The sequence below is a fragment of the Phoca vitulina genome, unplaced genomic scaffold (genome assembly GCF_004348235.1).
Source record: "Phoca vitulina isolate PV1807 unplaced genomic scaffold, GSC_HSeal_1.0 scaffold48, whole genome shotgun sequence".
NCBI lineage: Eukaryota > Metazoa > Chordata > Mammalia > Carnivora > Phocidae > Phoca > Phoca vitulina.
In genome coordinates, this window is record NW_022589751.1 from 6,406,680 (window position 1) to 6,416,825 (window position 10,146).

The following is a 10,146-nucleotide window of genomic DNA, read 5'->3' on the forward strand; positions in this document are numbered from 1 at the left end:
TTGATCCCAGGACCCTGAGATCATGACCTGAGCCGAAGGCTGACACAACTGACTGAGCCACCCAGACGCCCCTCACTTGATGGTTGAATTATTACATTTTTTAGATTTTATCAAGTTTTTTACATTTGTTAGCTGGCATCCTTCCAGCTTTACCATCCACCATCCCTCTCTCTCTGAGCATCACTATGGAGAGTGAGACTATGAAGTGTTACATTCAATGTGTTATAATCCAAAATGTGCTTTTGATACTTAAACCACCCCAAATTTGTCCCATGGAAGACGAATCAGGGCGGTCTCTCTCCTGTGGTTTCTAGCACAAGACACCTTGAGCTCACCTTGTACTTTTCCTGCCCCAGACCTAGAATCAGCCACTTCTTCAAAGACCTGCTTATACTATGAATAGGTCACACATCCACATGGTTCAATTCTCCAAATATTCACAGAGTATACAGCAAGTTCTCCCTCCAACTCCACCTCTCTCTTCATAGACAGCCGATATTAGTTTTTTGTGTCGTCTTCCAGAGATAGTTTACCCAACAGAACAAAAGCACAGATAAATACCCTTACCCTTTCCTAACTTTTTAACTCAAATGATAGCCTATTACACTCCCTGTGTTTGTCTGTCATCAGATTCTGAAAGATGCACGACTCCACCCCCAAAAGATTAGGAGCCTTTAGGCTAAGTTTCAAATGTTTCAGAAAGCTCAGGGAGGATGACTTGACCAAAGTTGTATTGACAACACTCACATGCTATTCCTTGAATATTCGTCCCTCTCTACGTTCTTTGACAATTCCTCATTTTTCAAACATCACTTCCTTGGAGAATACTTTCCCTTCCTTAACACGCCCCCTCCCCCAACTAGGTGACGTCCCCTGGTTATTAGGTTTCGGATCATTATGTACTTCTCCTTCCTAGCACACACATAAGACACGGCATTAAAATTTGTTTCCTGCCTCCGTGAAGACAGGAACTACATCTGTCTCGTTCACTGGCGGCACACAGTAGTTGCTCAACAGAAATGTGCGCAGTGAAACTCGAACTCAGGCCAGCCGGCTTCCAGTCCACTCTTCTTTCGTCTGCGACCCCGCTTTAGTCGGAGAAATAGTTCCAAGATGTAAATTAAAAAAAAAAAAAAACCTCAATAGAAAAAGCTGGGAAATGTGTATTTCCACGATTAATGGAGGACCTTAGCAGAAACTGCTCACCGCGAGGTGTGACGACCGCAGGAGGGCGTCAATCAAGAAAATGCCCCCTTGCCCCTCAGGCGAGTGGAGCTGCACAGAGCCGAGGCCACAAGGGGGTAGCGCCACGGATTCAATAGAAAACACGTGCAAAACGGGAAAGCGGTGCTGCGCGCAGCTGCGACCCCCAGGACCCGGGGATAGGGGACACAGAGCAACCCCCATCGGGGCGGTTACCTGGCACCGTAAGACCCAGGCTTTCCCCTGATTCCTTCCCGGAGCGGCTTCTGCCAGCGTCCTCACGGAAGTGGCTGAGTGCGGGGAGCCCACAAATGAAATGGGCTGGAGCGGCCACGAGTCCGGAGCACCTGAGATTAGTCGTCCTTACCCCAACTGGGACGTAGCTAAGGGCTGGATTTCTCTCTTTGGAGCTGCCCCAGGAACCCTGGGCCCGCTCCCGCTACGAGCTCCGGAGACGCCCCGGGCAACAGCCAGTGTCACCGTTACTCCAGGGAGCGCTACTCTCAGGCCTGCGAAGACGCGGCTCTGCCGGTGGCCTCTACGCCTGCCAGGCTCGAGTCTAGCTGCCCCGCGCCTGGGGCCGGCTGCTGCCACCCTGGGCCCGGGCCTGGATCAGTGCCCCCCGAGTTTCGGCAGAGTTGCCTCCCGGCAGGAGCTGGGACTATTTGAGTCCGTGTTCCAGGCGCTACTTTCCTCGTGTCTCCCCACGACGGACGTGACCCTGGGCTTCCTTCGAGGGCTTTCCGGGCCAGGGTGCCTGGAGCCCCGAGCGACGGCGGCGGCCGGGCACCGGGGCGCAGGGTCCCAGGAGCCTGAGAGCGAGCGCGTCCCGGGGGGCGGGAGCTCGGCCGGCGGGGGCGGGCCGAGGGTGGGGGCGGGAGGCGGCTCCCGGGGCTCCGCGCCATTGGCCGCAGGGACGGGCGGCAGGAAGGGGCCAGAGAGCGCGGCCCCACCCCGTGGCCGGCAGAGCCTATCGCCGGGAGCGCGGAGCGCGGATAAATGTAGCGCCGCGGCGCGGGCCGCCAGCTCTCCGAGGGGCCGGAGCGCAGCGGAGCCATGCAGTACCCACACCCCGGGCCGGCGGCGGCGGGCGCCGTGGGGGTGCCGCTGTACGCGCCCACGCCGCTGCTGCAGCCGGCGCACCCGACGCCGTTCTACATCGAGGACATCCTGGGCCGCGGGCCCGCCGCGCCCACCCCCGCCCCCACGCTGCCGTCCCCCAACTCCTCCTTCACCAGCCTCGTGTCCTCCTACCGGACCCCGGTGTACGAGCCCACGCCGATCCACCCCGCCTTCTCGCACCACTCCGCCGCCGCGCTGGCCGCCGCCTACGGACCCGGCGGCTTCGGGGGCCCTCTGTACCCCTTCCCGCGGACGGTGAACGACTACACGCACGCCCTGCTCCGCCACGACCCCCTGGGTAAGGCGGCCGGGGTCATGGCGGGGCCGAGCCGCGGCGGCGGCGAGGAAGGCGCCACCCGGCAGGTGGCAGCGTCCAGGAGGCGGCGGGGGCGGAGGGGGAGGCAATAGAAAGTTGTGGCAAAAGCGATCGAAAAGCGGCTCTCGGGCGCGCGCGGGGACGGGAGGCGCGGGCCCCAGTGGCGCGCGGCCGGGACTGACCGCACCATGACTCAGATTGGTTTTCCTGCACCTTGCAGGCGTCGGGGCGCGCGAGCCCGCGCGAGACCTCTGGCACTGCCGCGGGGGCTGGCGGCCGAAGGCAGCCCCGGGGCGCGCGCGTCGCTCGGGGTGGTGGGGTCCCCTTAGCTGGAGGGGCGGGGAAGGGAGTGCCGAGGCGCCCCGGGCCGGTCCTGCTGGGCAGGGATAGCTGCTGGGCCCCGGCGGTTACGAGGCTGGACCTGGTTCAACAAGCTTGTGCAGTGAAAGAGCCTGACCCTTTCCGTTCATACAGGAAATCTTGAGTTCTCGATAGGAGTAAATCTGGTTTCAGAAGCTGTTAAGTGTTTTCCTGGCTGCATGAAGCAGACCCTTCCCCCGGAGTAGTGCACGCTGCTGATTATTTTATCGACATCCTCAATACAGACAAATTCAGGAAACACTCGACTTCTGATAGCCGGGATCCGTTTTTCTGATATTGTTCATTTCCTCTGTGTGGGATGTGACTTTATGGCAGCTAAAATAACCAGTTGCTTCCTTTTTTTTTTTCCCCCCGAAGCTGTTTTGCACTAGTCTGAAGCCTGACGTAAGCAAAATCTGGGGGAAAAAAACCCAACAATGCCAGCTTTCAAAGTGTTTGGGGGCAGGCCTGCAGACCGACCGACGGACGGACGGACTGACTGACTGACTGACAGGTCTTTGGAGTAGGAAAGGCAGCCAGGACACCTAGGGCATATGGTATTCGCGGGGCTTTTCCCCTCAGCGCTCGGCCTAAGAAATAAGCCAACGGTGACTCGCGCTCCGGGTGGCCCTTGGCGGCTCTGGCATCTGAAGCCCCGGGGGGAATAAAGACATGTTCATGTTTATGACGCGGCCTCTAGCTCAGCCCTCCACCTTCCTTTCTCATCGTTAAGATCTGATAGGGGATTATATTGTAGCGCTTTTTTTTTTTTTAAAGTTACTGTATATTTGATTCCAGCTTCGAGGGTTTGGTGCGGTGGCCTCGGCGTGGCTCTGTTCGCCTGCTGGGGCGGGAGCGGGACCCTCGGCCGGGCCGGGCCTGGGGCGAACGTTTTCACAGAGCGCGCCCTGGGTTTCCTTGGGTTACTGCTGGGACCGCGCAGGAGGAAGCAAAGGGCTTTTCGAGATAGACCAACAGGAAACACATTGACGGAAATGTTGCCATAGCCCACGGGGTAGCTTTAACTGGCCGCCCCCGCCGCCGGGTGTGAAATCAGAGGAGGCCGCAGCGCCCTGGAGCCAGGATTGGAAGCTCCACGAGCAAGCGGCCTAACGTCGGCGCCCGGGCCCCGAGGGCCTCCCGAGCAGGCTCCAGCCGGCGGCGCCTGGCCGGAACGCCCCAAGGAGGGTAACAGCCCGGTTCCTCCCCAACAGACACACACTCGGGCATTTGGAAAGTGCGGCTCAGCAAGGGACAGGCCCTAGAGGTGCAAACAGTTCTGTATAAATTCGAGAGTGACTTGTTAAAAGAGTGTCGTGGTATTTTAGGCTCGATTTATAGTGGGTGTTCTTTTGGGGATCAAAAGATTTGTGCGTTTGAAATCAGCGGTGCCTGTGATGGCCGTCCGTGCGCGTCTGAGCGTACAAGGGCGGTCTGTGTGCATACGCAGTGTAGGTGTGTGTCCCTGGGTGTGCACGTGTCTTGGTGGGAACGTATTGGGTCCTTGTGGGTGGGTGTATGTGAACTTGTCTGGTTGAGTGTCCTTCTGCGTCCCCTACTCCCCAGGGCCCGGCCGCTCCAGGGCTGTCACTAACCGCCGCTCTCGCTGCCCGCAGGCAAACCCCTGCTCTGGAGCCCTTTCTTGCAGAGGCCTCTGCATAAAAGGAAAGGCGGCCAGGTGAGGTTCTCCAACGACCAGACCATCGAGCTGGAGAAGAAGTTTGAGACCCAGAAATACCTCTCTCCGCCCGAGAGGAAGCGTCTGGCCAAGATGCTGCAGCTCAGCGAGAGACAGGTGAGCGCGCCTGCGGGCTCGGGGCAGATTCCAGGGGCGGGGGGTCGCGGGGCGGAAGACAGACATGTCGCCAGCCGTGCGCTCGGGCGTGCCGCGTCGCGCTGTCTCCCCCCCCGGAGCTCTGGCCGGCTCGACGGCCGCTCAGCAGCTTCTCCGTTACTCCCCAGGTCGCTTGGGTTCGTGGCAAGTTTTCTTTCTCTCTTTCCTGTAGGTTAAAACCTGGTTTCAGAATCGACGCGCTAAATGGAGAAGACTGAAACAGGTATCGACATGGTTCTGTTTCTATGGAAATAAATATTTTTATCATGTTATCTCAATGCGAGGCCTGTTATGGGTTGTATGCAAAAGTCATTTGAGAGACTATTTAACCTCTTCACCTTGATTAAAAAGGCAAATAGTCCTGCTGAAATTCAGGATGAGTTGCTCAGGTGGCAGTAATGTTAAAAGCACCTAATGCAGTTCCTATATCAATTATGCTTGGGTTTTCACACACTGGCTGGTAAAACTCCGGGCTAATTGTTTTATAAACTCCATATGTTGTTTATCTAATTAACGCAGGAAAGATAAAGTAATTGACAGTAAATGACTTAAGCAGTTATCTTTGGGAGAAAATTGTTTCTTTTATTTACACAGCCATAATAAAACCAGGCAGAGCTCAAGGGTAAATATAAGGAAATAAACACCTCTAAGTCTTGTTTGCACTGTTTTTTTTTAGAAGGATTAAATATCAAAGAGTTTAAAATTATTTCCCATCTAATACCAGCTCTTAAAATGAATATAAGACACGTAAGAGAATATACAAGCCTATTTGGAAAGTAGCTTCAAGTTACTAAGTCTTTTTTCCAATGACCTTGTTACGCAAGATGTGATAAAAAGTAAAGGCTAATTCAGTTTTTGAAAAACCTCTATTGACTTAAAGCTGAAGATTTGCTTTTGATGTTCCAATCTGGATGTCTTCTCCAAAGTTATCTGACAATTGCTGAATTGTTCATTTGTCAGTGTATATACAGTTTAGAATAAAATATTTTTGAAAACAATAATAGGAGTGGGGAAATTGAAAGCAGTGTACATTTTTAAATTTAGTGATCATAACTTTTTCATTAGAAATAAGATGGTGTCACAGAGAGCACTTTGAGACAGAAAATAAATTTCCCATAATTTCATTACTCTAACATGATTTAAAAATTTGTAGATTCCCTCTCAATCTCTGACCTTGTGCATCTATTTGTTACTTAGTTGCAAGCCTGGTGAATATATTATTCTATAGTCTTGCTTAAAAAAAAAACCCTTAGGAATATATATTTCTTTGTAGTGTTTATGTCTATTTTAGACAAACAGAATTAAAAATTCACTCACTTACTTAGTTCTTGGTCAAAGGCTTGACTGCAATTTACCAGGGATTTTTAAAATAGTGGTTCCTGGGGCGCCTGGGTGGCTCAGTCCTTAAGTGTCTGCCTTGGGCTCAGGTCATGATCCCAGGGTCCTGGGATGGGGCCCTGCATTGGGCTCCCTGCTCAGCAGAGAGCCTGCTTCTCCCTCTCCTACTCCCCCTGCTTGTGCTCTCTCTCCCTCTCTCTCTCTCTGTCAGATAAATAAAGTCTTAAAAAAAAAATAGTGGTTCCTTTGTAATATGGGAATATATTTTCCAGATATTTCCCCTGGATTATAAGCAAATTGTAGTTAATTGTCTCCCTTTGCAGTTGGCAGCATTCTTCCAGTTCTGCATTTTTACCTTTGCCGTGATTTTGTAACTTGTTACGTGTATTTATAAGTTTATAAATTTACTCCAGAAAATGGATGAAAAAGGATTCAATCTAATAATTTTGAAACTTTCCCTTAATTCACTACTTAGCATTCATATTTTTTAAATGTCTGGAAGACCCTGTTAATTGGCAAGGTTTAAAAACACCTGAAGAATGAAGATAGTGTGTACCTGTAGTGATCTAATCTCTCCCTCCCCTAAACTTTTAAGAATCTTGAGACCATGAGTATGGGCTGGAGCTAAGTGTTCATTTGACACAATACACTGTTATATTTGTGACTGGTTGTTCTTATCCGGCAAGAGAATAATCTTTCTTTGATATGACAGGCACTTTTCTTCCAAAATGAGAAAGAAGCACAAGTATGTATTTTCTGAATAAAGATTATAGCTGATGAAAGCAATAGATAAACTAAAAATTCTAAAGATGATAGAGAATGAAAACACATTTTGATTTATGTATCTTATATCTCCATATTTCACAAGCCTACCAATTTCCATTTTCATTCCTTTCATTCAGGAGAACCCTCAAAGCAATAAAAAAGAAGAACTGGAAAGTTTGGACAATCCCTGTGACCAGAGGCAAGACTTGCCCAGTGAGCAGAATAAAGGTGCTTTGGATAGCTCTCAATGTTCACCCTCCCCTGCCTCCCAGGAAGACCTTGAATCAGAGATTTCAGAGGATTCTGATCAGGAAGTGGACATTGAGGGCGATAAAGGCTATTTTAATGCTGGATGATGACCACTGACATTGGCATGTTCAGAAAACTGGACTTGGGAATAACAGTTGCTACAGAAAATCTCCATAGACATACTGGAAAACTATGAGAAAGGGAATCAATTTTCTGGTATTCTGGAAACCTAAAATATTTGGTGCACTGGCTAAGCAGCAAACTTACACTGAAACCTTAATTTTGACTTCAATGGTTTATGTACTGATTGTAGGTTATATGATGAAGGGACTCTTCACTGCTTAAATTCACCCCCTTTTTTGAAAAAAAGTAAATTGTTTTTTCTATTTATAAAAAGTAATTTTGAACTTTTTTGTTAAATTTTTAAGTTATAACTAAAGATTTTAATAGGATCTTCTTGAATGACTTTTTAATCTGTATCTGCATCCCACTTAATGGAAAAGCAAAAGGGCACCCCAGATCCAGAGGTATGCCTTGCTCAGGGGGCCCACATTTCAGGCAGCCTTGGAATATTTTAAAAGGAAACTTCCTTTACTTTTATATTACATTCTTATTTTAGTATATGTGCTGCCGAAGCACTATATTACATTCTTATACTGCTGCCTTAAATCCAATATGATCTCAGAGCTCCTGCCTCGGGGATGTGTGTGTTCTTTTTGTCAGAGAGATCTAGTTGATGAGAATCTTAAATGCTTGTTTTGCACTATCACTTAGTACCTTATATGACCAAGGTGTTAAGGGAATAGTACAGTCCAATTCAAGCAGAGAAACTGACTCGTCGGAGACTAAAATTAATCACAGATGAACTAGAAGTAGCAGGTTAATTAAATGTAAGTAGACTGTAGATAATTATGTTTTATATCAGTGTTTATAATGTGTTGTATATATAATTGTTCACTGTAAAAAAAAAAAAAAAAAAGACCAAAATGGTGTTTTTTAAAATGAGTAACTTGTGTATAAAATAAACCCGTCGGTGGGACGACTGACCTCGAGGGACCAAGCATTCTTCCAGTGAAACAAACGCACACCTCTCACCTTTCCTACCAGCGTCTCCCGGGTCCCGGCGCGGGGGCGCGGGGGCGCGGGGGCGCGGGACGCCGGACGGCGGGCGGGTGGGCCCCGGGAAGTAGATTTGGGACTTTTCCTGGAGGGGGAGGGAGCTGGGGTGGAGGAGGGGCTCGACGTGTGTGCGTCGCGGCAGGGGGGAGGCTTCCGCCCCCGGACTCCAAGCGCGGCGGGTCTGAGACCCCGGCGCGCCAGGTGGCTGGAAGAGCCGGGGCCGAGGCCCGCTGCGTCGGGGAGCGCAGGGCCGCCGAACCCCATCGATTCGCCTCGGCTCCCAGGCTGGCTCGGGCCGCTGTCCTTGACCGGAGTGAGTCAACACTGCGTCATCCCTTGGCGGCCGAGCCCGGGTAGGGGGGTCCGCGGAGGGGGTGGGGGGAGCGTGCCGGGGAAGAGCGGGGAGGTAGTTTGTGCCGAGACCGCGGGTCTCAAGCTTCGGCGAGCTTCGGAAGCACCCGCAGAGCTTCTTGAAACTCTTGGCCAACCGTGTCGCCAGAGTTTCTGATTTGGTAGGTCTGGGGTGGGACCGGGAATTTGCACTTCAACACGTGCTCGGGTGATGTCAAAGTGGCTGGTAGGAAGACCGCGCTTTGAGAACCGCCGTTCTAAGGTGCTCCTCGAGTAGAAGCAGGTGGGGCCCGCATACCCCCTCACTCCTCGCTCACCTGCTTCTCTTCCCCCAGTAATTCCTCCCAGTGCGGGAGCCGGAGGCGGGGAGGAATGAAAGGGAGAACGAGGGCAGCGGGGCTCATCTAGGCCGGTGGGAACCAGAATCTGATGGCTATGGGACCCTGGCAGGGCCGAGGAAGGGCTACTGTGAGAGGGGAGAATGGCAGTGCCAGATAAGGGGGGTGTGGGGCTGAGGGGAAGGATGGCCTGAGGTTTCTGACTGGCCCAGGGACTGCATCCGGCTGCTTGCCTAGCGGAGCCATCAGGTCCCTGACATTCCAGGAAAATGAGGAGGGGCCTGTTGGGGAAGAGGTCCAGAAACCTCTTCTTCTAGCCTGGGCCTCCCTCCATGGAGGCCTCTAGTTGTTTGTGGAGGTGGGTGCCTTCTGACTGAGGGCACCTGAAGGAACGACTCTGCCCCTTGCATGGCTGACCAGGGCTATGGTTCCCCGGACATGGGCGCTCCAGTGAAGACAGAGTGAAAGAAAAGGTTATTGCTTTTAGGGAGTTGTTACAGCCTGCCTCTTTAGATTCCAAGAAGGCCCCTGGAATTGCCTGCAAATTTAAATTTCTGAGAAAATTAGCACCAGGTCCTTAAGCAGAGAGGTGTGACTAGGCCTGGAAGTTTAATAATTTGGTTGGAGTTTTAGTTCTTGACCTCAGTTCTCTCATCTGTGGAATGGAGATGGTCTAGTTGATCTACCTGATCCGTTCCGGCCCCCAAATTCCCAACTCAGTTCAAGCTCTTTATCTTTATGGTTCCCCCTATTCTCGGTGTCTTCTCAGTGTTGGAGTCCAAAGTAGACCTCCAGTTGGAGGGTCTCCCTTTCCATCAGCTGCAGGCTCCAAACTCCCAGACCCTGCCTGACAGGTTACATCTAGGTTTCAAGGGTCATAATCAGTCTCGTTTGAAAACGGGACTGTCTGTATCAGACTTTTGGAGAATGGGAGGCTTGTGGGCCTAATATTGAATTAAAGCAATCCTGAAATCAGTTTGTGTGTGTTTCGCTCCTGGAGATAACCTCTGGTTAATGTTTATTCTTGAGAATAACTGTATCATGATGATCAGGCAGAGAAATACAGGCTTATGTATTGATTGACACTAGAAAAGTTGAAGGGTGAAATCTTGTTTTAAAGTAGACAGTTTCTGGAATCCAGGATGTTTTCT

At 51.2% G+C, this 10,146-nt stretch overlaps 1 protein-coding gene across 1 annotated transcript; it reads left to right on the plus strand.

Annotated features, from left to right (window-relative positions):
• Nucleotides 1–2,211: 2,211 nt before the first annotated feature.
• Nucleotides 2,212–8,241, plus strand: HHEX (hematopoietically expressed homeobox). The gene is made up of 4 exons (XM_032432462.1): nucleotides 2,212–2,623; nucleotides 4,618–4,796; nucleotides 5,008–5,058; nucleotides 7,076–8,241. The coding sequence occupies exons 1-4, from the start codon at nucleotides 2,260–2,262 to the stop codon at nucleotides 7,292–7,294; spliced, it is 813 nt and encodes a 270-aa protein (XP_032288353.1). The 5' UTR covers nucleotides 2,212–2,259; the 3' UTR covers nucleotides 7,295–8,241.
• The last annotated feature ends 1,905 nt before the right edge of the window (nucleotides 8,242–10,146 follow it).

What these genes read in the sequence shown, in the direction of transcription:
- HHEX (XM_032432462.1), top strand. Translation starts at nt 2,260, where the DNA reads ATGCAGTACCCACACCCCGGGCCGGCGGCGGCGGGCGCCGTGGGGGTG. An exon ending in GCTCCGCCACGACCCCCTGG is followed by an intron (nt 2,624 to 4,617) that starts GTAAGGCGGCCG and finishes CGCTGCCCGCAG; the next exon opens with GCAAACCCCTGCTCTGGAGC. An exon ending in TGCAGCTCAGCGAGAGACAG is followed by an intron (nt 4,797 to 5,007) that starts GTGAGCGCGCCT and finishes TCTTTCCTGTAG; the next exon opens with GTTAAAACCTGGTTTCAGAA.